This window comes from Phoca vitulina, unplaced genomic scaffold (assembly GCF_004348235.1).
Source record: "Phoca vitulina isolate PV1807 unplaced genomic scaffold, GSC_HSeal_1.0 scaffold22, whole genome shotgun sequence".
In the NCBI taxonomy this organism is placed as follows: Eukaryota; Metazoa; Chordata; class Mammalia; order Carnivora; family Phocidae; genus Phoca; species Phoca vitulina.
Genome location: NW_022589725.1, coordinates 18,010,696 through 18,037,547, shown reverse-complemented (window position 1 = coordinate 18,037,547; position 26,852 = coordinate 18,010,696). Strand labels below are relative to the sequence as shown.

At 38.8% G+C, this 26,852-nt stretch overlaps 1 protein-coding gene across 5 annotated transcripts in view; it reads left to right on the top strand.

Moving 5' to 3' along the window:
* The window catches only part of GPCPD1 (glycerophosphocholine phosphodiesterase 1), a 56,954-nt gene extending 34,287 nt beyond the window's left edge, over nucleotides 1-22,667 (top strand). For 4 of the 5 annotated variants that reach the window (XM_032419171.1, XM_032419174.1, XM_032419172.1 and 1 more), the window contains 8 exons: nucleotides 2,310-2,387; nucleotides 3,095-3,134; nucleotides 4,973-5,034; nucleotides 7,159-7,224; nucleotides 9,146-9,282; nucleotides 9,777-9,912; nucleotides 10,333-10,493; nucleotides 16,531-22,667. In XM_032419171.1, the coding sequence (XP_032275062.1) occupies nucleotides 2,310-2,387; nucleotides 3,095-3,134; nucleotides 4,973-5,034; nucleotides 7,159-7,224; nucleotides 9,146-9,282; nucleotides 9,777-9,912; nucleotides 10,333-10,493; nucleotides 16,531-16,720 (870 nt within the window). In that variant the 3' untranslated portion in view covers nucleotides 16,721-22,667. Of the gene's footprint in view, nucleotides 1-2,309; nucleotides 2,388-3,094; nucleotides 3,135-4,972; nucleotides 5,035-7,158; nucleotides 7,225-9,145; nucleotides 9,283-9,776; nucleotides 9,913-10,332; nucleotides 10,494-15,238; nucleotides 15,311-16,530 lie in introns of all 5 variants that reach the window. The other variant, XM_032419175.1, reaches the window with a different exon arrangement.
* Nucleotides 22,668-26,852: the final 4,185 nt, after the last annotated feature.

Below are 26,852 nucleotides of genomic sequence, written 5' to 3'. Positions count from 1 at the left end.
TGATTTGCTTTCTTCTACTATCTAACAAAGGGACCTTCCCAGTGGCTTCTGTATTAGTCTGCCACTGTTCTGTATTGAAGCAAGAGAGGAAGCTGTCAGAGTGTCTGTTTTCTAGGCTCCCTTCTATTTCTGCTTCAAGCTTTTCCTCAGATTAATAGGTTAGTATGATTTGGCCAAAAAGAGAAGAGCCACAGTGGAAAAGCACTTTGGAGCCAGATAGTGGAGGGCCTCAGGAAGGGGGTGTAGATTTAGGAGCTAGGAAGATGTGACAGACTTTTGAGTCAAGAAGGGAAATGTTCAGAACTAAACCTCTAGATGTAAGTACCTGATGTAAGGGGAATTTAAGAGGACAGAGACTAGAGACAGGGGGAGTGGTAATGTGGCCAAAGATACAGTAAGCCTGGACCAGTGTGGAGATAGAATGGAGAATGGCACAATGGAGGAGAAAGTCCAGAAGGAGATTTGAAAATATATATTGTTTCTTAAAAATTGTAATCGTTGTGTGAACATAATTGTGATAATTGCATAGTGCTTAAACTTTAGTGTACAAATTAACCAAGTGATTTCTTAACTTAAACTAGGAGGGGGCGCCTGGGTGGCTCAGTCGTTAAGCGTCTGCCTTCGGCTCAGGTCATGATCCCAGGATCCTGGGATCGAGCCCCGCATCGGGCTCCCTGCCAGGCGGGAAGCCTGCTTCTCCCTCTCCCTCTCCCACTCCCCCTGCTTGGGTTCCCTCTCTCTCTGTCAAATAAATAAATAAAATCTTCCAAAAAAAAAAAAAAGAATCTGGCAAATATACAACTCTTAAAAAAAAAAAAAAACTTAAATTAGGAGGGTTCATTTGGCATTTGCTATAAAACTATTGGGTATCATTTTCCACTGAGGTGATTTAAAGTTAAGGCTAGTGTGCTAACATATAGGACACTCTACCAGACACAGTTGTTGTAGTATATATGGCAAGGTGCCTGGCTCTGCCTGCTCGTGGATTTGAATCCGTCATGGGGGTTTGGATTACTATGATGTATGGAAAAGCACGCTTCCACTTCTAGAAGTGGACCCCACTGTTTTTGCATATGTGAAGGGGCTAGGCTGTAAGTCTTTGTTGGTAGACCATAGGGGCTGACTGTTCTCGTCCATAGTCTTAGGAGAGAGAGGGAAGGAGATGCACCTACTTAGATAATAGAGGTATTAAAATAACTTAGTAGAAAAGCAGCAGATTGTTTTGCTCTGGGGAAAAAAATCAATGCAAAAGTGGAACAGGAAGAAATGGAGCAGTAAAGATCTTCGTAACCAAGATTGAGGTCAATCAAGCTGTAATTTCAAAAAATCTATGAGTTAATTGAAAAGTATCACTGATCCGGTTTTCACCAGACTTTGTCTTGCTCTTAAGTTGAACCTGGATGAGTTAGAGAATGAAAGTAACAAATTGTATGTATTTTTAGTTTTAATTTTTAAGCTGGTATTTTCCTTAACAAAATCAATTCATGTTCATTGTAAAACTGCAGAAGATTATGACGTGAAAAAGAAATCTTCCTTTCCCCTTTCTCCTTGGTCACACTTCCTTACTCTTAACAGTTTCTTGTGTGTCCTCTAGAAGAGCCTTATGCACAGGTTTACACCATATGTATGTGAATGAATATAATGGATTTTAGCATATTTGTTGATTGATGATTTATTGGTGGTCCATTAATTCATTTCCTTAAGATGGGGTGCCTAAATAGTGTGACGTTTGATATGGTAGTAAAATCTAATAAAACAGATTTGTTCATGGGGAAAACATTTGTAATAGATTAGAGTTCCTGTTAAGATTAGAGTTCCTGTTAAATATTACTGCTTAAAACTAATCAGACATTTTTTTCCCGTGACCATTGATTTCTATGGCTATTTTTAACCAAACTTAAGTTTAAAAGGCTTAGAAACTTATTGACAGAAATTAATCCTTGTATAGTCCTTGTACATGTTGATTGCCTAGTCATGTAGCATGGATATATATATGTCAAATAAAATGTCAACAGCATGACAGGAAGTAGGGAAAATGACTGATTTCTGGCTTTCCTCTCAGTATGTCTTCAGGGCCCCATCCTCCTCCCAGCTGTTTTTTTCTTCCAGGCACTCCCACCTACATCAAAAACGAAAACCAGAATTTAAGATCTGGAAGGTGGTGTTTAAAAAAGAGGGGCTCCCCTGCATGGGCTTGCTGCGGGCTCTGAACAGTTGTTATCATTCACCAAGTTGGGATGTTAGGCCTGTCTAGGGTTAAACATTCAGTAATAATTTGAGGCCCATTTTTCTCTTCATTTTCTTTTTAGAAATTTGATGCTGATCCAGTTGAATTATTTGAAATTCCAGTAAAGGAATTAACATTTGACCAACTCCAGTTGTTAAAGGTAGTAATGATAACATAAAATGTAAATGATCTTTTAGTTTTAGAATGATTTATACTTTGTTTATGTTTTCTGTGTGCATGGAGATGACTATATATTTAGCATGAGGAGAGTGTATGCTTTGGTTCTCTGTACTATTAGGAAGAATGGCTTTGCGCTAATCCATCTGTCTTCTCTAACAGTTTCCATGGACCCTACTGTTTTTGCATATGTGAAGGGGCTAGGTTATAAGTGTGTTAGTGGACCATAGGGGCTGACCCTTCTCATTCATAGTCTTAGGATGCCTTTGGTCTGCATTAGCCCTTCTTTATATAACTATTTTACAGTTGGCCTTTTATGCTGCCCTTGGTTTTTATACTTCTGTCACTAAGATCTTTGTATATTTTTTATACCATGTAATTTTACATGATCACTCTTCCTGTTCTCACTAGATACCTATATAAATGGTTGATTGAGTATAAACAGTTTCTTAAGAATTTTTATATTCTTCTTCCCTACTTGGGTATTTGATCATGATCTTATGTGTATGTATGCACATATAAAATATATATAGCGGTTAGTGATTATTCTTACTAAACTGATAATTCTACATTTTATGGTTTTCTTTAACTTGCTAGATTTTCAAGTTACAGTTCTGTTAACGATATCTTCATAAATTAAGGCTTTTTTTCTGATTGCATTTTGTGTGTGTGTGTGTGTGTGTTTTCTAGCTCGCTCATGTGACTGCTCTAAAATCTAAAGATCTGAAAGGTATGTACCAATATGGAAGCACTATTTTCATTTCCCTTTTTTTTTTTTTTAACATACCCTTGGTCATTTTAATGAATATAATATTGGGCTATCTAAATAATTTTATAGACATGAAGTCTTTACATTTATTAATTTTCAAATACATTTATGTCATGTGTATAGTAATTATGAGTTTTTACTTTTATGAGTTTTCTTAGCTTGGTGATCAAAGTTTTTTGTAACTTTGTACCTGTATTTTTTCCAAACATTCTTAACCAAAGAAGAAAGTGGAGGATATATCAAGTATGAAAGCTGGCTCTAGAGCCAGGAGTTTGAATACAACTCTAACATTCACCAGCTGTGACCTTGGGCGGGTTACTTTACTTTAACCACTTTGTCCCTCAGTTTCCCTAAAACTTGTCCTGCCTACAAAATCCCTTTGTAATTGTACTTGGCACTCTCATAGAACTTCGTAGTTTGTGCCATTCATTTGAGGTTTAATGGCTCCTTTTTTTAACCCTTTATTCTGTAGATGTTCTATCTCTTCAACTAGAATGTAAATCTCTCTAGGGTGGAAAACATGTTTTTGTATTCCCCAAGACACTTACAATGCTCTGTATGTAGTAGGTGCTCATTAGATATTTATCTGCAGTTTTGATAACAGGATGGTTGGAATGACTTTACGAAGATATTGTAAAGTGTTAAAGATTCCAAAGATTATCCCCAGAGCATTGATATGACTTTGTAGGCTTTATAGCTATTTCATGACTGTTAATAATAAAATGAATTTTATTTATTTATTATTTTTATTATTATTTATTTAGCCGGAAATTTTTATATGACTTTATATGACTTTAGTCTTCGTAGTACACAGGGTTTTTTGTTTGTTTAAATCTTTTTTTTTAAGATTTTATTTATTTGAGAGAGAATGAGAGAGGGAGCATGAGAGGGGGGAGGGTCAGAGGGAGAAGCAGACGCCCTGCTGAGCAGGGAGCCCGATGCGGGACTCGATCCTGGGACTCCAGGATCATGACCTGAGCCGAAGGCAGTCGCTTAACCGACTGAGCCACCCAGGCACCCAACAGGGTTTGTTTGTTTTTTTAAGAAAAGTTTGGTGTGCCTGGGTGGCTCAGTTGGTTAAGCGGCTGCCTTCGGCTCAGGTCATGATCCTGGGGTCCTGGGATCGATGCCCCACGTCCGGCTCCCTGCTCGGTGGAGAGTCTGCTTCTCCCTCTCCCTCTGCCTACTTGTGCTCTCTATTGCTCTGTCAAATAAATAAATAAAATCTTTAATAAAAAAAAAAGGAAAGTTTGATATTTAGTTTGATACCAAATTTTTTTCCCTCTTGGAAAAAAATTCTATGTGTCTTGAGATATAATCTATTTTAAATTGAATGGTAGTGGTAACAAAACCACAATTTTAATTTCTCTTTAAATTCTCTTAACTTCTAACTTCAGAGCTGATTTTGATATTTCAAATAGAAGCCTTAGCAAGAGGACACAGCTCTTAATTCCATTGAGAAATAACAAATCACTGCTGGTGACTACTTTGTAAAAAGTAGTATTATAGTGTTTATAAGAAAATACTCACTGTTGGTGCCTCAAACTTGGTGTTTCTGTGAAATGTTGCAAACTAGTTTTCATATTTCAAAATATGAAAACTATGTTAAGTATTAATTCAAAAAGGAGGTCTTAATGGTTAAACATAACATAAGAACCTTCAAAAATACTGCATATGAAAGGATCTCATAATTACCTCTATCTGCGTCTTTTTTTTTTTTTTGTCTTAAGAGTTTAGGGTAAGATCTTAGTGATAAAATGGTATTTTATCTACTGAGTTTTTGTAATTTAAATTTTCAGAATCTGTGGTTGAGGAAGAAAATTCTTTTTCTGAAAATCAGCCGTTTCCTTCTCTTAAGATGGTAAGTTCCTTAGGGAAACTAGGACAAGGCTATCTCATTAATTCTGTTATAACTAAATAAGTTATTTTGGTCTCTTAGATGGGCACTAAAAAGGCTGTGTCAAAGACAGCATTTATATAAACTTGTCATTGATTCTTTTTAGAGAAGATATATTTTTGTATGGTGTACCTATGCTACTTTTTAAGAGTAACCTATCTGCTCAAATGAATAAAAATCCCCACCTCAATGGGTTAATTTGGTAAGAACAGGAAATTCACATATTTCTGTATATAAACAAGAAATAGAGGGCACAGAAAAAGGGGCGGGAGGGACATGTGATGGTGGAAGAGCGTTTTTACAATATTTAAAACTGTTCCGGGGCGCCTGGCTGGCTCAGTCAGAAGAGCATGCGACTCTTGATCTTGGGGTCGTGAGTTCTAGCCCCATTTGGGTGTAGAGATAACGTAAATAAAAACCTGAAAAAAAAAAACTATTCCTTAGCTTTTAGAGAGAAATGAGATTCTCCAACCAAAGAAAATAAGTACCCTCATTACTCAAAATGAGACACAAATTTCAAGAATTCACTTGAAAAAGTATAACAAATACTAGCATGAAGATTTTAAAACTAGACACAATTCATACAGGAATCTCTTTACCATACCAGGCAAGCCCCTGTGGATGCCGGGCACTCCTCGCTCATGCTGGGTCTGCTTTTTTTCCCTACTGGCTCCATTTCCTAACTTCTGTTCTTCTCCATTGTCTTTTTCTGATGTCAGGTACAGTAGATGTCTTAGGCAACAGTTTATCATGATTATTCACACAACAGAAAAGAACCTACAAGAGAGCTCCTAAAACATGATTGGAATAATTTTCCAGATATTTGTGAAGCCCAGCCAAGTAACGTCATTCCTTCTGGTTCAAAAATCTGAAATCGTTTGGTTCTGAGAAATCTCATTCCTAGACTTGTGATTAAAAACAACTTTTAAAAAAATTGTGTATTAATGGTTTAACATTTACTTAGCCAAATAAGTTAAACACACTTTTATTCGCGTACTTTGCCACTGTCACTGTAATTTAATCACAGAAATTTTAAAACCAAAAAGGCCAAATAAAATCTGTTTATTTTATTTTATTTTTTTTGTGATTTTTGGTTTTTTTTTTTATTATTGTTATGTTAATCCCCATACATTACATCATTAGTTTTAGATATAGTGTTCCATGATTCATTGTTTGTGCATAACACCCAGTGCTCCATGCAGAACGTGCCCTCCTCAATACCCATCACCAGGCTAACCCATCCTCCCAACCCCCTCCCCTCTAGAACCCTCAGTTTGTTTTTCAGAGTCCATTGTCTCTCATGGTTCTTCTCCCCCTAAAATCTGTTTATTTTTAAGAAAGGGAAAGAGAGAGCTCACGTGGAGGTGCTGGGGGGGGGAGGGGCAAAGGGAGAGGGGGAGAGAGAGTCTTAAGCAGGCTCAGGCTCAGTGCAGAGCCCTACGCCGGGCTCAATTTCGTGACACTGAGATCTTGACCTGAGCTGAAATCAAGAGTGGGATGCTTAACAGACTGAGCCACCCAGGTGCCCCTAAAATCTCAATGTAAAGGAGACTCTTCGTAAATATGATGTTTAGCAGTCTCAATACTAATATACACTATTGTCCTTATTTTTCTAATTTTGTATTAGTCTGGTAAAAACATGATAGGTACACTAATACACTAAATAAAATAAGCCTAAAAGTATCAGAGAAGAAAGTCAAAAAGCCCCACATGAAATTGAGTACACAGTTTTAGGTACTGTACTTTCCATGCAGCTGGTTAGTGTAGACCCAAGACCTATGATGGTGAAAGGATTTGAGGTTAAAGATGCATCTTTGTGGTAGTTCTGCCATCACAGATGTTGCCTAAGACTACTGCTTTTGCTGTTTAATTTCTTTTGACTTCCTTATTTAACTTAATCATCAACCAGGTTGTTAGTTTGGGTATGAGAAAAGATAGTGCTGAAGGCACAAAACATTTTATTCTTACTTAGTGATATGTTTTACTATAGGTTTCTTTTTGTAATAATTCTCTTCTTTTTTTCTTCTCTTATTCTGCCATTCATCTCACCAAAATCAAAACAAACACCTCCAACAAACAAAACTCTAGGTTTTAGAGTCTTTGCCAGAAGATGTAGGGTTTAACATAGAAATAAAATGGATCTGCCAACAGAGGGTAAGTAATCCTTGACGGAACACCTTCTTCCTCTCTCTCCCCCTCATTTCTTTAAATGCGTTTGTTCCCATCTCCTTATTTTAATGGAAAAGTGAAGCTGAAATCTTACTGTGGCTTCTTCCAACATTATTGGACCTTTTTAATAAAGCATACTTTATCGTTATACTATATGTGAGTACTTGAAAGTAGTGATGAATGTATTGTATAAATGTCAATTTACATGTGTCTCGTGCACATTAATATGGATGGTTTCTGGATATACTTATAAAATTAACAGTGAAAACTGGACAGTTAACTTTATAACTGATTAGTTTTTATTTTCTTATTCTCCATCTAAACATGTATTTTAAATAATTCCCTAAGCAGTTTTCTGTTAAGTGGCAGTAGTAGCTAGTAATAGTTAACCAAGAAAAGAAATTTCTGCAGGTGTGTTTTAAATCATTCCCAGATTTAGTCATTTTTTTGTTCAACAGTTTATATTGAAAAGCTGCTGTGGGTGAGGCATTTTGTGGGTGCTGGGTTCAAGTAGTGAACAAACAGAATAAACATTGCCTTCTTGGAACTTATAGTCTAGTTGAGGAAAACAATTAACTATTGAATATATCAGATGGGGATATGTATAAATGGTTGGGGTGCATGGTAAGAGGGTTGTTGGGCCCTGAAAGGGGCTAATTCAGGTATGATTGGGCAATCAGAGCAATATCCTGGAATTTGTTTTGATCAGAATAATCTATAACTGCCCTCAAATCTTGCCTTCTAAGTACTGTTTATGATAAGCTAGTCCCAGTTAACATAGTAAGTGATTTTTCTTAATAAGTGATTTTTAGTTTTCTGAGCTTTTAGGATTTAACGACTAATATATAAAACATCTAATACTTGAATGTCAACAGGGCTCTTAGTGTCTTAGCTATATTTAGAGAATGTTATTTGAGGGTACTTGATATGTCTTAAGAGTCAAAGAATGAGGTTTTTAATTAGTAATTAATAATTACCTGGGTTTTTTTGTTGTGGGGGGGATACCTGGGTGGCTCAGTTGGTTGAGCATCCAACTCTTGGTCTCAACTCAGGTCTTGATCTCCGGGTCATTACTTACTTAAAGCCCCTCATTAGACTCCACATTGGGCATGGAGCCTACTTTAAAAAAAGGGGGGTGGGCGGCGCCTGGGTGGCTCAGTTTTTAAACATCTGCCTTCGGCTCAGGTCATGGTCCCGGGGTCCTGGGATCGAGCCCCACATCGGGCTCCCTGCTCGGCAGGAAGCCTGCTTCTCCCTCTCCTACATCCCCTGTTTGTGTTCCCGCTCACTGTCTCTCTCTCTCTCTGTCAAATAAATAAATAAAATCTTTAAAAACAAAAAAATTACCTGGGTTTTTTGTAATGAATTAGCAAATGAAGTCCTTTTGTCTTACAGTTCATGAAGATTATAGAAATATTTTATTTTTTTAAAAGATGTTATTTATTTGAGAGAGAGTATGAGCGTGGGAGGGGAGAGGAAGAGGGAGAAGCAGACTCCCCGCTGAGCGAGGAGCCTGATGCGGGGCTCGATCCCAGGACCCTGAGATCATGACCTGAGCCGAAGTCAGGCGTTTAATCGACTGAGCCACCCAGGTGCCCCTATATAAAAATATTTTAACTTCAGTAGAGTGCAGATTTCCAGAGTTTTAGCTTTTTATGTTGTTAACTTTATTAAAGGAAAAGTTTACTGATAGTATAACTGCTTTGTGTCTAAGTGTCTCTACCTGAATTTTGACAGCTGCACTATCACTAAGTAGCTGTGTGGTCTTGGGCAAGTTAATCTTTTTAGGCTTTTGCTTTCCAAATGTAAAATAAGAGTTGGATTAGATGTTCCCAAGATTTCTTTTCTGGCACTGATTCTAGGGTATCTAATGACTTTTGTTTTCCTGTTTATTTCTTCCACATAGGATGGAATGTGGGATGGTAACTTATCAACATATTTTGACATGAATATGTTTTTGGATATAATTTTAAAAACTGTCTTAGAAAATTCTGGGAAGAGGAGAATAGTATTTTCTTCATTTGATGCAGATATTTGCACAATGTGAGTAATACTCAGTTTTTTTCACCTATACTCTTCGACAGTAGCCGGTACTTAGGGTACAAAGATAGTGGTTGGAGGTAGGGAGGTTGCCCAGATTTCACCCTTGACTTGACCTTTCAGTCAGGTTATATATATCTTCACATCCCTTTAGGACCACCTGCAGGATGCCCTCCCACCTCCTCCAGTGAACTCCACACCCACTGGATCCTAGTACCTCACACCCTGTGTTTCGTTTTATAGGCCTGTAACCTCCTCTTTACCAAATTGTAAGCCCTCAAGGGCTTTCTTGTTGCCCGTTTCTGAGAATATTTTAGCTCTTATATAGAATGATTTAAAATTTTTCTTTTTGATTGAAAGGTGCAATACATGTTAATGGTGATTATGCTCTTTGGGGGGAGGTGGTTTCTTTATATTTTTAGAGTTTCCTAAAATTCTAAAACAGTATATTAGAATTATCTCCCTGATGAAAAGTATTTTTAAATTGTCTTTTTTAGGGTTCGGCAGAAGCAGAACAAGTACCCCATATTATTTTTGACTCAAGGAAAATCTGATATTTACCCTGAACTCATGGACCTCAGATCTCGGACAACCCCCATTGCAATGAGCTTTGCACAGTTTGAAAACCTACTGGTAAGTTATGCTTGATTTTTTTTTTTATTACTATTTTAATTTTTTAAGAAATGTCTTAGAGCAGTAGTAAATAAGTTTTCATGTTATTTTACACCTCTGATTGGTTAGTTTTGACACATTTATAACAAGCTGATAGTTCTACTTAAATAAGGATATTAGATCTCAGAATGAAAAGCAGTTAAATGAATGACAAAATATTTTCTTGCGGGCCTAGGTTAAGTAAGTTTCTGAGTGGATTTTATGAATCATCTGAAATGGCTTGACTGTAAATTTGTTTGATAAAATAAATTAGAAGAAAAAGTTCTGACATTTTTTTCTCTGCCCAGTCTGCTTTGGGGAACACTGATGGAGATTGTAATCATTTAGCATTTGCAGTTAATAAGTTACTTTTTCATGCGTAACTTATTTTTCTTCTTTCAGGGGATAAATGCACATACTGAAGACCTGCTCAGAAACCCATCCTATATTCAGGAGGCAAAAGCTAAGGGACTAGTCATATTCTGCTGGGGCGATGATACCAACGATCCCGAAAACAGAAAGAAACTGAAGGAACTTGGAGTTAATGGTCTAATTTATGATAGGTATTTGTTTTTCATGAAAAGTTTTCATGGATTGTTAGAAAAAAAAATAGTTGTTTTATAAAATTAAAAATAATATTAAACTTAGTTAAGTTAAAATTCTGTAGTTCAGCCTGAGGTTTATCTTAACATTTGTCAGTGGAATTTTTCAAACTCTGGAGTATAGCACAACCATGTGGGAAGCTTATTAAACATTTGGACGACTGGGCTCTACACCAGATGTGCTGTCATCTTGGGGGTTGGGGGGCTGTCTCCCCCAGACCTCTCTGTCTGCACCAACTTCCTTGGGGATCTCATCCAGTTCTGTGGTTTTTCATACCTTTATTCTCCAATTTTTGTATCTCCAACCTTTGTCTCTTTCCCCTGACCACTTACATTTTTATATCCAGCTATCAACACCTATCCTTTCTCTAGACTTCTGATTTCAATATACATGGCAACTCTGTCTTTCTGGTTTCTCAGTCCAAATCCTTGGAGTCTTTTGTGGCTCTATTCTTAAACTCATACTCTAAAACCAGTCAAACAGAATCTTGTTGATTCTGTCTTCAGAATATATCCTGAATGTATCCACTCACCATATTTACTATTGTCACTCTCTGCTAAGACAGCCTCATTTCTCATGTGGCTTATTGAAGTCCATCTGCTTACTGTCCACTCCTTTAGCTACACCTCCTTGCTATCTGTTCTCAGCACAGCAGCCAGAGGGGAGCCTGTTCTAACTGAAGTCAGATCGTGTTACTGCTTAAAACTCTCCCATGGGTCTCTTTGTCATCTAGAGTAAAATCCAAGATCCTTCCAAGGCCCCACATGAGCTGATGCCCATCTTTCTTCCTCCAGCTCTCACCCCAACACACCCACACAAACATAAGCTCCATGAGGACAGGCTCTTTGCCTGTTTTTGTTCACTCCTGTGTCTCCAAAAGTTAGAACAATGTGTGACACACAGTAGGGGTTCAAATATTTGTTGAACAAAAGTTTTTTCCTTTTTTTTATAAGCTCCCTAGGTGTGTTTATGATATGTTTGAGAGCCACTAATCGGAGAGACGAAAAGATTGCTTAATATAAAGAAATTTGGGATTAGAAGGGATGTCATTTAGTCTGCTGAGGGGTTAGCAGGCTTGCTAATACTTGAGCAACATCCTATAAAGAGTAAGTGATGAAATTCTTACAAGGCCTGCTTTAAAAAAATTCTTTCCTTGGATGTAGTTCACTTTACTGTTTGTCCTGTATAGTTAATATCACTTATACACTTCCAACTAATTAAAGGAAGATAAAAATTTTTACAGTAACCATTTGAAAGAAGTGCTGGCTTTAGCAAAAATTTTTTTTTTTTTTAAGATTTTATTTATTTATTCATTAGAGACAGAGAGAGGCAGAGGGAGAAGCAGGCTCCCAAGGAGCAGGGAGCCCGATGCGGGACTCAATCCCAGGACCCTGAGATCATGACCCGAGCCGAAGGCAGACGCTTAACCATCTGAGCCACCCAGGCGCCCTTTAGCAAAAATTTTTGAAGAATATTTCTTTGAGGAGGAGGAAGGAATGATTGCAAATATTTTCAGGCAAGAAAATGTAATCTGAGACATACTCTGTATGACTTTGTAGGGTGTACAGATTTTAGGCAGATCCTTTGAAGGGCCTTACTTGGTTGGAGCCAAATTGTGACATGTAATGGACGATAGGAAGATACTTTGTGATATAAAAGGCCCTGAAGAAAGTGAGTAATCTTCCTGGCCCAGGGTCAATAAGAATAATTTTAAAGAGGAAGCATTGAGTTGGTTTTTGGGAGTGGCTAAGTTTGCTTTGACAGGATTTGAGTTTTAGGCAGAAGCAATAGCGTGACTCAGGGCAGGACTGTGTTGAAGGTGTGGAAGACATTGAGGAGACAGCCCAGGACGGGGCTCCTGCTAGGGTCTGTTAAAGTTGTGTTTACCCTTGAAAGTTGTTGGGTTTTTTTGTTTTGTTTTTTAATGTTTTAATCAAAGAAGTGTGTGTGTAAGGTTTACAGTAAAAACCAGCAGTTCCCTATGCCTATCCCTTTCATTGTTTTTAGCTGAGTTCCTGTGGCCAAATGTTTTTTATTTTTTTAAGAGAGAGCGAGCGGGTAGGGGGGGCAGAGGGAGAGAGAATCTTAAGCAAGCTCCATTCCCAGTGTGTGGAGCCTGACTCCAGGCTCAGTCTCTTGACCCTGAGATCATGACCTAAGCCAAAATCACGCTTAACCAATTGAGCCACCCAGGTGCCCCACCCTAAAGTTTCTTTAGCTGTTTCTTCTGGTATGTAATTTGCTTATGCTCTTATTTTTTTTATTATCAAATCTAGACATAATAGAGAAGGTTTTGAACGATTAGTGATTTTGGAGCCTTTGATCTGTTTTATGTTGGGGAGAATTGTTGATGAGAGTGGGTGTTTTAGTTGATCAAAACTGATTTCTTCTTTTCTCTCACAAAGGCAATAACACATTGTAGATTTTACATTTAATCATGGTTTTGTGGTACATTATCTCATATAAAGAGCTATGTTTGATTTGCTGATATTTGGGATTTTTGCATTTGTGATAATGAGTAAGATGACCTTTAATTTACCTTTCTCAACTGGTTGTTGTCTCATTTTGGTATGGGGAAAATACTGGCCTCATAAAGTAATTAGGCAGTGTTTCCTCTTTTTATAAAAAAAATTACTGTGTCTGCTCAAATGATTAAAAAATAAATCCAGTAACAGACACCCATGTTTAAAGAACATTATCATTAGATTTGAAGTCTCCCATATGCCTCTCCCTAATTCAATTCCCTTATCTCCTCCCTTAGATATAACTGCTTATCAAATTATTATTCTCTTTGTAAAAATTTTAAATTCTTATTTCTATCACTAAATAATCTACCATTCTTTAAACTTTATTTGTACCTTTTTCCCATTTGTTATAATGTTCTTAAAATTAATCTATTTGTTGTATATAGCTATAATTTATTCATCTTTGTGGCTATATAATTTCATGGCTATGTCTCCATCACAATTTATTTTATATGAGAACATTTAGGTAGTTGCCAAGTTTTTGCTTTTGCAGTGTTTGCTGTAAACATTGTTGAACCAGGCCTTCTAGAATACATGTGTAAAGTTTCTCTAGGGCAGTGACTTTCAAACCATTTTGACCCAACCCAGTTAGAAATGCATTCTACATTGTGACCAAGTACACACATTGATATGTATATCTACAAGTATGTACCTGAAACAGAATTTTAAAAATAATGGCCCTTGGATATTTTCTATTTGTATGTGTACTTTTGAAATGCTAGTCCATTTTGCCACTGGCCTTCACCTTTTTAAATGCTAGTCTTAACTTTCCAAACTTGTTTGGCAACCCATTGTAAGGCATCTGTCTATGGGTCAGGTATTGGAAGTACATCAGGAATATGGTCCTGTGAAGTGGGTGGTTCTGTATTCCTTGGTTCTGCACCCATTGTAGCCTGCTACCAGTTCTCAGGAGTGGGCCAGTGCATAACTGTCAGTTTATCATCAGCAGCACATGGTTAAGACAAGCCACATGTAAGTAAGATTCTGATTCAGGCTTGCTAGGGCACTCTGTCCTTAGGGTACAATGCTGGTCGAGTGGCAGTGGCCCTCTTGGAGTGATGAGAGTCCCTCACACACCTTCCTTTTCACTCAGACTGCTCCAGTGTAGACTCACTGACTTCTTTGGACACCGCTGTCATCCTGAGTGAAAATTGCTCCCTGACCGTCCCTGTGTCAGAGCTCCCATCTCCTGTAGTCCAGATCTTTTTTGCTTTCCTGTCATTTTTATGGAACACATCCTTCAGCATCTTCTTGAGAAAGGAGGACATGGAAAATAAATGTTTGGTCTTGCATGCCTGGAAGTATTGTGGCTGGGCATAAAATTTCGTGTTAGGAAATCATTTTCTTTTAGAATTTTAAAAACACTTCTCCGTCACATTCACAGTTTCAGTGTTACTGCTGAGGAGTGTGAAGCCATGTTGATTCTTGTTCCCGCACATGTGATTTCTTTGTTTCCTATCTGGAAGCTTGCAGAGTCTTCTTGTCACCAGAGTTGTCAAATTTCATAGAAATGGATCTTGGTGTGGGTCTGATTTCATCCCTTGTGCTGGGCACACAGCAGCCCATTTAATCTGTTGATACATGTCCTTGAAGATGCAGAGATTCTGTGAATTATTCTTTGATTTTTGTCTCTTCCGTTTCTCTGCCCTCCCCCCCCCGCCCCCATAGAAATCCTTTAGTTTACATACTATTCAGTCTTGGACCAGCCTTGTAATTTTTATGTTTTCTCCTATTTTCTATCTTTGTCTTTTTGCTCTACTTTGAAAGATTTCTCCAACTTCATCATCCACTGTTCTATTGAGTTCTATTTTCTGTCTTTAATTTTAAGAACTGTCTTTTTTCTTTGAATGCTCTATTTTCTTCTATATATAACATCCTGTTTTAGATCAATGAACTATTTCTGTGAAGGCATCAGGGCTTTTTTTTTTTTTTTTTTTTTAGTCTTTGGAATTTTCTTCTCTTTGACTCACTATCTTACATGTTAGAAGCTTTCCTCAGTTATTTAGAAATCCTTGGCTGCTTCTCATGGTAAGAAATTGGGATCTAAAAAGCTTGTTGAAGGCTCTGAGTGTGTGAATGGGGCTCGTTAACTTGGATTTCACTGTGGGGTGATCTGGGTGGCCTGTTTGGTCATACTTCTGATGTCAGTAGATTTAGAACTTTACTTTTTGGCTGACCAGATTCCTCACAGAAGAATCTATATAAACTACCTAGAGGATCCAGATCTGGCTCCCAGGGTTCTTGGGATTCAGGTAAGGGAAGAGAGCTGGGGAAGGGAGGGCATGTCTCTGAATTTTGCATGTGTTATATGTATGGACTGTCTCTAATTCCCCTGGTGCTGGTGGCTTTTGTAAAATGCCCAAACCCTCACCTGGTCTTCTAGTCCTCCAGTCCAAGAGCTTTCCCGTTAAGTTCTCAAAATCAACCTAAGTGGGGGAGTGGGATGCTGGGCAGCCTCCATGGCAGGAAGTTAGAAGGAAGGGAGATGCTTACTGCTGCTCAGAGCCTTCACTCATCTTCCCTGTTTTAGCTGCCCCCCCTCCCCCCTTCCCCAGTTCTAGGGGAATCTGGTGCTGCTTTTAACTCAGCCTTTTCATGTTTTCCACTATACTGGCTTGTGATTTGGCCTTTTCCGTTCTGCTAACTGAAACACTTTGTTATTACTTATGCATCTGTTTTCCAGCTTCCAAAATTTTGTTGCTGTGTCTCTTTGTTTTTTTCCCCATACGCATGGATTCTTTTTTAATCCCTTTATTTTCTTTTTAACGGGATGTACAAAGGAAGTATAGTTGCTTCTGTTTTTGGTCTGATATCTTGACCCGGAGGTCACTTCTCATTCTCTTAGAAATTCTTTCCTACTATGATGTCACAACGACCTCGGTTGTAGCACCTCGCATGAGTTGCCTGGCCCTCACATTTAGGCCCGGAAGGCCATCCTGTCTCTGCTGATGGGCAGTGTGGTGCTGCCATTGTCACATGGGGCTTTTTCTGGCCTCTCAACTATGGGTACCTTGGCCTAGGCTGCACAACTTTAGGACAGTTCTCACAGTGCAGATCTTCAGGGCTTTGAAGTCACAACTGGGTATGAATTCCAACTCTGCCTCTTAGTAGCTTCCCATCTGTAAAATACGGCATTGCCAGTTGATTGGCTTGGAGAGAAGATACCTGAAGAATCAATCCCTAGGAAACTACAGGTTTATTTTGTTTTCTGATTCAGTTGCTTTGTAATTCGTTCTTTTTCATTATGGGCACATAAGGACATGCTGCTGTTCTGTGTTGTTGGAAAGATGGAGAAGAAGTATTTTTAAATTGAACTGATACTTAGATCTTTTAAAAAGGGAAGGGGGCTGTTGTACGATGGATGTTCCAGTCATTCTGTAATCAGATTGCCCGGAAAAGGTTAAGTCAGACAGGTCTTAAGTAAACCATAAAATTACACTATTTTATGTGTTCTGTGTTTGTTTCATCATAGGATATATGATTGGATGCCTGAACAGCCAAATATATTCCAAGTGGAGCAGTTGGAACGCCTGAAGCAAGAATTGCCAGAGCTTAAGAGCTGTTTGTGTCCCACTGTTAGCCGCTTTGTTCCCTCGTCTTTGTGTGGGGAGCCTGGTATCCATGTGGATGCCAACGGCATTGATAACGTGGAGAGCGCTTAGTTTGTATTGGGCAGAGGCCATTTTGGGGCATGCACCGCTGTTCTGGGTATTGACTTTTCATCATCGAGCATCGTTTATCTATGCCTTCTAGGTTTCTCAGTCCAATGAAGCAATAATGAAGTATTTTACTCTTTCACTACAATTCTTGCTAGAATTTCACGTATGCTATTTAAATCACTTGGCCAGGTATAATTACCAGTCAGTCTCTTTACAATGAGAAAATTTGTTGGTTGACAAACCTATTAAACTAAATATATAAACATATAATGTTAAACAGATGTTCATTAAAAGCATAGTGCTTTGAAATTAACTATATAAATATATTTATAGTTCTTACAGCTTTCATTTGATCAGGTCTGAAACATTTAGCACTTGGGGAACATGACTATGCATAATTATACCTGACCATGGAAAAAATAAGTACCTCAAATGCATGCATTTGCACTGGTGATTCCAACTGCACAAATCTTTGTGCCATCTCTGTATATATGTATTTTTTACATGGACTGACATGCACAGACACCATTTTCATCCAGTCTGAACCTTGAGGCTGCCGCCTTCTCCCACTGAACCAAACCAGTGCCTGTGGGAACAGCCTGCAGGTGATCCTTGAGAGCTTGTTTCATAGGTCTTTCAGAAGTTGTTTTGCATAAATGTTAAAGTTTCCAAAAATGCTGCAGGGTAATTTAATGTATAAAATATTAGAAGTATGTACTGCATACTTAATAGAGTAGATCATAATGTATAAATTCTATTCAGTGCATGCTTTAGGTTTTAAGCATGAGATTGTACACGTTTACTGTAAGTCCTTGCATCTGTGGTGCTAGGTGAGTGTGAGAAGGTGTCAAGGACTGAAAATACTTTGTTGCCTAAAAAAAAAAAAAAAAAAAAAGCCTGTTTGTAGGCGTTTTCAATATGCTTATTTTAAGTGTCTCTCACTACCTATTACACACCGTTGCTTTGTGGGTTTGTTTTGTGTGTGTGTGTGTTGTACAGTAGTTAAATCTCCATGCAGAAAAATAAATGTCCTGAATTCTCATATTGGTATTCTTTATTGGTTAATATGTATCAGGCATGTAATTTATTTAGAAATGTAGAAGATCCTTCTAAATGTATATGCGTGTTTTTAGGATTATACTAAGGTTTCTTTCATTAGATGCTGATTGTTTTGGCATAACTGTAACTTAAAAACGAATGTTAAATAAAATATACAGATTTATTTTCTTCCTTATAAAACAAAATTTCAAGAAGGTATTACTTTTATAGACTTGATTCTATAATATTATTATGAGAAATTGGAATTTAGGAATTGGAATCCTACCCTAAAGTGATGAGTTTATTTGCATCTGCCTTTTGCTGCATGTTCTTCACTAGGCAATTTATTCATGCATTGAGATGTTTTAGTACTAGCTGAGAACCTAAGACTTGGAATTACACATTGTATCTTTTTTTTTTTTAAGCCAAACAATGCAATTGTGTGATTCAATATCAATGAATTATGAGATTTAATATCAATTGTGTGAAGGCAGGCTTTGAACGCCCGTGGTGTTGTGCTATAACAGTGATATTTAATGGAAAAGAGTTTAGGAAATGCAGTCTTCTGCAAGGGTTCTATATACTTTTCCCACATTGAATGAGATTTTCCAACGCTTTGGTGTGACTTAGGCAGTTTTAGAAAACTCCTAAAAAGGAATTTCATTTTCTTTGTCTACAGACCTTGGTACAATACAGTGACCGTTACCTTATGGTAAGTTGATTAGCCATAGGTGTGCGTTTCCGGTCTTGTTCGTTTGCTCTCCTCCCATATGCCTTTCCAGTCCAGTGGCAATGCAGCTCCATGTTGGAGACTCACAGATCATTAAGGGAAAAGAGAGGTGATGGGGAGGGGGGGGAGTTTCCCAAACAGTGTAATTTGCTGCAGAGAGCTTACACAAGGACTGCTTATGCCCCAGACAGAACCTCACTGCTCCCTTTCTTTCCTGTCCCTTCCCGACCTTGCAAACCAGGGTTAGCAGACAGTTAAGGCATAGCAAGCAGTAGCTCCCCATTGCCATAGGACTGAGTCCAGGCTTCCCTATCACTAGCTGTTGCCCTGCACGCTCTGCTCTGGCCACACTGTAGCCGTGGGAGGCCCTGGCCACGCCACGCTCCTGCACGATTCCCTGTCTGTAGCCATGTGCCCTCTGCCTGGAAGCCCTCTCCTCCCCACAGACTCTCTCCCTGCCAGACTCCTTTCTCCTGAGCCAACAACCTCTCTGAGTTCTTGCTGAAACTTCTGCAGAAGGGTGTGAATCCATCTTTTACTCCATAGCCGTATGTTCATACCTTGGTCATGCCATGCGTCCTAGTACATTCTAGGTAGGCATAGTTGTTTGTCTCACCTACCAGGCTGCGGGCTCTTTCAAGGGCAGGGAACTTGTCGTACTCTTTTTATTTCCACAGTGCATGGAACATGGTAGAAAATAAATGTTGGAATTGTCGGGATAATATAATTTGTATCAAATGTCCTTTTGAATTAAGAGATTTAATTATGTTTACTAAGAAAGTAAACTTTGGTTTACATTTTGACAGTTGGAACAGTTTGTTGATACCAATTTTAAATGTAGAGGTATAATGTTAAGATCATTTTATATTTTCTGGAAATTGAGTGCAATGTTTGATAAAATGCCGCCATTGTTCTCTGGTGTTTTCTACTCTGGAATTATGTACTGTAACTGACTGGATGTAAATGTGGGGAATACAGTTCATTCCTGTGTTGGTAGTGCCGAAGGGCTGCCACAGCCACCCATTACCTCACTCCCGTTGTCGCTCGTGTCTTCTCCCCTCCAGACCGCACGCTTACGCCTACCTCAGTACCGCTTTCCTTGTCTGAAATGCCTTCTCTGTCTTCCTTCAGTGTCCAGCTCAGGTGCCACCTCCATAAACCTTGGCTCAGCTTTTGATCGAAATCATGATGCAAACAGATGCTTACAGCCTCTAAATCTCACTACTTCATTTTGCAGCTGGGCTACTAAACCCAGAGAAGTTAACTGACTTACCAGGTTGGGACTAAACTGGGTTTTGTGATTCCTAATTCTGTGTTCTTAATCTACGCTGCCTTCCGAATTCTTGTGGCATTTGTTAGCATGTGCTTTCTTACCGTTTTTTTTTTAATGTGCCTGTTCTACTTCCCTAAGATTGTAAGCCCCTTAAGGGCAGGGACTTCTTCGCATTCCTAGCGCTGCTATAGTGTTCCCTCCTTAGTTACGAACTAGACAAATAAATGGCGGTGGCAACGATCCTAGTTTCCTAATCAGATTGTTTCACAGTCTACATACGGTTCTGTATGGCCTGCTTGGCTATGTTGTCTGGAGTGTGTGTGCTCGTGTGCATGCGTGTGCATGTGTGTCTGCATGTATACTCGGGGGGTTCTCGCTCTGCCCCCGTGGTTTGGGGTCACAGACGGGTTACCGTAAGCCGAGTTTCTGCTCCGTGCCGAATGAGGACAATTATGGGACTCATTGGAAGACGAGGTCCAGCGTTTCCCCCAGGCCTGGCTGGCCCTTCCTGGACTGACACCACTAAATCCCGCAGCCGCTGGTCTGGGTGGGCGGGATGTGCTGCCCTGGATAGGACTCGGGTGACCCGTGGGCAGACTGTCTCACTAGCCCTGGTGGAGCGTCACTGCCCTTTGTGCCTGGGCTCTTTCTCTTCATAGCTGGCCTCATTCTGTTTCCCATGTTGACTGGTTTGGTACTCTAGGCTGGCAGTGGAGTCCTGTTAATTCAGATTTGGATATGACTCCTTTGCATTTTAAATTCGGGTTGTGTATTTTGGGGGTAGGAAGCAAAGTGTACATATGAGGAACATTGCATTATTTTGTTGTTCCTGAGTAGAAATTTATTCAAATATAATCTCTTAGTTTATATAGTTTGAGAAATGGATTTGAAATGTTTAACATGCAAGAGAGCATATGATTAAGACCATGCAAGTGTGTGTTGGAGATAAGAGGAAGAGATAATAGGTTGAAGCGCTTGAGCCCTTGCAGAATGGGGTAGATAGAGATCAGGGTAGCCGTGAAGCCACAGTGGGGCACAGTGGGGCACAGCCTTCGTAAATCAGAAGCCAGGGTAGGGTGGTATTTGTGGTGTGTTCAGAGAGAATGAAGGAACCATCCTGATAATGGAGAGGATATTTTTTTTACAGATTTTAAAGGGAAATGAAAGAAATGTATTTTAAAATAATGAGGAAAGTAGTATTAGTACAGGAATAATAAAAGAAGTGCAGAAATTAATTTGTCTAATCCTCCACTAAACTGGTCCAAGCATACATCTTACCTGCTCAGACCAAAAACAAAAATGCAGATGGGATAAGTGAGCTTCTGAAACTTACTTGCATATGTGCAAAGCTAAACTATGTAATGTCACAGGAAGAAAACAAAGTTTAGTAAAAGTCCGTCCCACAGTTTCAAGTGTGTCTCTCTGCAGCCCACATTTCTCCCGTAAGCCCAGATTTGCACATCCAGCTGTCTGTTCGCGCCTCCACTTAGAGGTGTAATGGCCACCTCACATGTAATGTGCCTCCAAAAAACTCTTTTTCCTTCTGGTAAAATTGTTCCTATCCCACCTGCTCCAGTGATCTATGTCACAGTAAGTGACACCCAGGAGTATTACACTAATCACAAGTTACCAGGAAGAGAGAAATCATGGAACTTTATATTATGATACGTGATAGGTCAGTTGCCCGTTTGTTTCTTTTCAATTAAAAAAAAATCTTCCACGTATTCTTTTGGTTAATAGCATAGAATCATCTTACCAAGTGCCAGAAAAGTCCCCTTGGGATTTTGAACAGTGTTGGATTGCTTTTCTAGATTAATGTGTGGGAAGGATTAATGTTTTAAAAATAGGAAGTCTTTCTATCCAGAATACAGAGCGTATCTCCATTTTTTCAGAAGTTTTACATCTTCCAGTAAAACGAGTTTTTTCATTTACATACTGTATATTTTTTAAGGTTTATTCTTACATTTAAAAAACTACTTAAGAGGTTTTTTTATTATTCCTGTTTTCCTTACATAACTTCTTCAGTAATAAGCAGTTAATTTTTGTTTATTGATCTCATCTGTAGCTACTGTGCTGAATTCAGTTGGTCAAAATATTTTGTTATTTTAAGTGTTCGGGATTTTCTAGTTGATCATATCTGCAAGTGCATTTTTCTAATTTTTAATAACAGCTTTTTCTTTATCTTGTCTTATTTCAGTAACTAATAACAATTGTAGGCATCCTTGTTTCTTTATGACTGTAATGGGAAATCGTATGATGGCTGCTGGGGATTCCAGTAGATGACCCTTATCAAATTAAGGAAGTTTCTTTTTCTTCTTGATTTGCTAAAAGATCTCTTCCCCAACTAGCTCCACTCCAGCCTCAAGGGATAGGTGTGGGATTTATTCAGTGACTTTTTGAGGAGTTAGAAAACAATCATAGTTTTTCACTTATCTGTTAATTTTAATGGACTGAACGATGCTGATATATTTTCTAATGTTGAATTACCTTTCAATAATTGGTATAAAACCTATTAGTGTTCTTTTGATAGTGATTGGCTGATTCATTTAAGATTTATTATGTATATTCATGAATCAGATTGACTTAGTTTTCTTTAGTTATGTCTAGTTTTAGAGACCATTAGGATAGCCTTATAAAGTCAGTTGAGTTAGCCTTTCAGGTTTTTCTATCATGTGGAACAGTGTTTATAATGTTAGTATCCTCTGTTTGTTGACGGTTTGATAAGCACTCTTATAAAACTGTGTGCATATTTTCAAGTGGGTTTTTTTTTTTCTCCTGCCCTTACAGTTTCTTCTTTAGTTATAGCCTGTTTGTGTTCTCTACTTTTTTATTAAATTTATATTTTGGGGGGAAACCAGCCAGTTTTCCTAGATTTAAAAAAAATTACTTGTCTGTCCAGCTATGTGTTGTATTTAGTATTAGTGTGTGTATATGTTATATAATATGTAATATATATACACAAATACTAAATACTGGATATCATATATATGTAAAATCTCCTGAGATGTGACCACTTTTCCGTCTTAATATTTTCTTTGGCATGAAGCAGAGAGTTATCCTTGATTAGATTGCCAAAGGTCTATCTTTTTTTTTTTTTTTAACTAGGCTTTAGTAGTATTTTTTTTTTTTTTAAAGATTTTATTTATTTATTTGAGAGAGAGAGAATGAGAGACAGAGAGCATGAGAGGGAGGAGGGTCAGAGGGAGAAGCAGACTCCCTGCCGAGCAGGGAGCCCGATGCGGGACTCGATCCCGGGACTCCAGGGTCATGACCTGAGCCGAAGGCAGTCGCTTAACCAACTGAGCCACCCAGGCGCCCTAGGCTTTAGTAGTATTGAGCAGTGTTTTTACTATTTCATTAATTACTGCTCTTAAATTTAGTGTGTAAAATTCTACCTAATTTGGATTTATTTTGTACCTTTTCTTCTTGAGTTGAATCTACTTCAATACTAAAAACAGTTCTGGTTCTATAACAACAGAATGGAGTTGACCTTGGAAAAATACTGTTTTACTAGAAGGGAACAAGAACTTTACTTTCTGAAAAAAGAAAAAAAGTCTATATAAGGAGCTGTTGTTTCTATAATAATGGAAGTATGCACCATATAAAGTATGAACCTTATTTTAGTTTTTAGCTAGTCTGATTGAAGTGAATTCCCTTATATTGTAATTCATTAAGGCATAACCATGATCAAATATTCGTCAAAGGCTTGATTAGGAGAATAAAGGCAGCTTCTGTCTTCAGCGTGCTTATTTAGTTTGAGGTATTTATATGTTTTTAAAAATGCAAGATTGGGGGTGCCTGGGTGGCTCAGTCGGTTAAGCGGCTGCCTTCAGCTCAGGTCATGATCCCAGGGTCCTGGGATCGAGCCCCACATCGGGTTCCTTGCTCAGCAGGGAGACTGCCTCTCTCTCTGCCTGCCACTCTCCCTGCTTGTGCTTTCTCTCTCTGTCAAATAAATAAGTAAAATCTTAAAAAAAAAAAAAAGCAAGATTGTATAGCGGTTGTGTAAGAGAGCAACAGAAGGAAAGTCACTAAACTTTAACCTGATATTAGCTCATTTAATGACAGATAAGTCCTCCCACTTCCCCTTCAGCCAAAGTGGCTCTGCTCTGACCTGTTTTGGTTCTCCGAATTGAGATGTGATTGGAAGGTAGGGCTCCTCGGCTAAGAACTCTTGAGATGCCTGTCAGACGTGTATGTGAGCGGGGAGGAGAGGACATGATTGATTTCCGCAGTGTTGTCTTCCAATTCACTTGTTTACTTTCACTGTATCTAGCTTACTCTTTTTATTGAATTTTAAATATTACATACTTTGTAGTTCTTTTTTTTTTTTAATGGAAGTATAACGTCCATTTATCTCTTTAAACATTCTCAAGCTATTTCATTTTATCCTATACTTTCCAGGCTTTTGTGGAATGAATTCTTGTTCTGATTTTGTTGGCTATCTTTCTTAGCATTGAGTTTCCTTGTGTGTTTTGGAGTTTTGGTATGCAAGTTCATGGGGTTTTTTTCTTTGTTTGTTTCCCTCTTCCATCCTCTCTGGTGATCTGCTGGTTGCCTCCCTTAGGAGCTCCAGGATCTCAGTCTAAATCCAGGTATATGATCGCACCTGGTAATTAATACCAAGGGGGAGTGGGAACATTTGTACCCCATCCCAGAGTCACCTGGTAGCATCATTTTGATTTCTGGTCCAAGGAGGTTTTGCTATTTTGTTTATTTTTATTTGTTTTCTCTTTTTGTAGTTTGCCCATTTTTCCTGTGTATTTGGAACAAAGGTTTGTTTGGTGTTTTGTTTTGTTTTTTGGCACAAACTCACCACATCATCATACAGTGTTAAAAATGCCCACCATCCCAGAGGATTGTGGTATAGGTCCCTCCTCCCCAGAGGGCACCAGAGTTAATGTGTGCAGTGAGTGTGCTGGAGGTTTATGGTTGTCTAGCTGCCCAGTGCACAACTCCTACTTTTGGGAGCAGTATTTTGGTGGGGGTGAGGGATGTTCTCTCTCCCCTGTTGGGTACAGTCCTTGGGGACCTGTGAAATAAAGCGTCCTCCTTTCCCCCAGCCAAGGACTAGGTGCATGAACAGAGCCAGGCCAACTGGACCCTGGACTCTCTCCTGGATCACTGTAGATTAATCAGAACAACCAAAGGATAGAATAAATGCTTAGACTGTTTCCCTTCTAGAGCCACTTCACTTCCCACAGTGAAGCCCATAGGATCTTGCTGCTTGCTCCTTTGGACCTGTGCCCAGGCCTTCCCTTCAATTCTGTGAGATCACCTACATCCCTCTAGTAAATTCCTTTCTTCTAATATTAGAGGCAAATTTTGTTGCTTAACACCCAAGAAGGCTTGACTGATGGACCATGTACCCTTACAGATGTGTATGTAAGTGCTCTGATAGAATTTTTACATACTATGCTTTCCAGTATGGCAGTTTGCATTTTCTTCACACACGTCAGACACTTTGTCACTTGGTACGGGGATAAATGAACCACGGGGTAGGCCCTATCTCAGGTAACCAGGCAAGTGTCTTGGTGGATCAGGACCCCAGCCCGTGCTGTTGCTGCGCTGTGAACAGTGTGGCTAGAGGGACTTCTGTCTAAGCTCCCCTGTCGCCTCCCAGCCTTGTCTCTGGCCGTCCTGAACCCAAGCCCGCGTCTCCAGCCACACCTCTCTACTCACTCTCTCAGACAGAAGGCATGACGCTCTCTTCGTGGTGTCTACTTTTACTGTTGGTTATTATTTCACTTCTTCCTTCCTGCAAGACCAGCTCAATGGCCTGACGCCTTTTCTGACTACCCTCGTCTACAGGGCAGTGCTCCCCCCACCCCACCTGAATTTCCAGAGTAGCTGATAGCTGTTCACTTGACAGTTGTTTGCCTTTTTACTTGTGTGTCTGAGTCCAGGATATAAAGAACACTCTGACGTTGCTTTGACGGCATGTCAGAGAGGCTTCTCGCCCTGCTTGATACACATACATTTGCCTTCTGTCTTATCATGGCGTTATATTCACACTGTTTCATCCAGTAAGTGAGCAGATCTCATACTCATGCAGGAAATTTATTTCATCACCCAACACCAAAGGTAAAGAAGAAACCAGCTGCTCAAAAAATGATTTGACTTCCACTTTTGCCTCAAAAAAACCTTCTGAAGCCATTTTTTTTCCCCCGGGCTGGTTCTAGTTCTTAAGGAACTGTCAGAAACTTTCTTATGAGTTGTGAATTGGAGAGACCAAGGTCCTGCACATCCACAAGGACTGCATCCTGGACCTCTGGTTACAGATCTGGCCCTATGGGTAGCCCGTGGGAATGCCTTGCTTATAGCGTACATGAAGAACTTTCTTCATTAGTAAATTTCTTGTTTCGGTAGCAGGGAGACTCAGATACTTGAATTTCTGAGAACTAAGAAAAGCCAAAATCAGCCTAACATCAATCAGAGGTGGTAATAGTCTCTTGAAAATTTCTCAAATGGCCAGGGGCCCAGCAATATAGTAATATTTAAATATTTAATATTTTTCTAACCGGTGAAATCATTTTGTACTAATGTCAGTTAATATCCATAGGAAATGAACTGAGCTGAATATATTAAGTCTCTGAGAAAAATTACTAATATTCTGATGACGAGAATGGTAAACGGCTGCTTTCTGCCAAAGACAACCAAGAAGAAAAGATGTAAAGAATTGGAACAGGGTTTATATTGTCAGGAAGGAAGGAAGGGTTTCCTGTTGTAAGTTATTAAACATGAACAGATAGCACTTTGTTGATTAGTGGGCTACTCTGGGCTGTAGCATTAAAATCTCGTATGACATGTAAAACAAGAGAGTGAGCAATGACTGGATTTTCCTATGACCTTATGTTCAAGCCATTTTCATGGTTTGTTTCTTTGATATACACTTACCATACAGCCAGCCATTCCCTCCTAATTGTTTATCACAAGAAGTGAAAGTCTGGGTCCACGTAAAGCCTTGAATGTATATAGCAGCATATCTGTGAGAGTCCCAAACTGGAAACAACCTGTGTGTCCATTAACAAGTGAATGGATATAAAAATTGTGGTATATCCATACAATAGAATGCTTTCCATCAGTACAAAAGA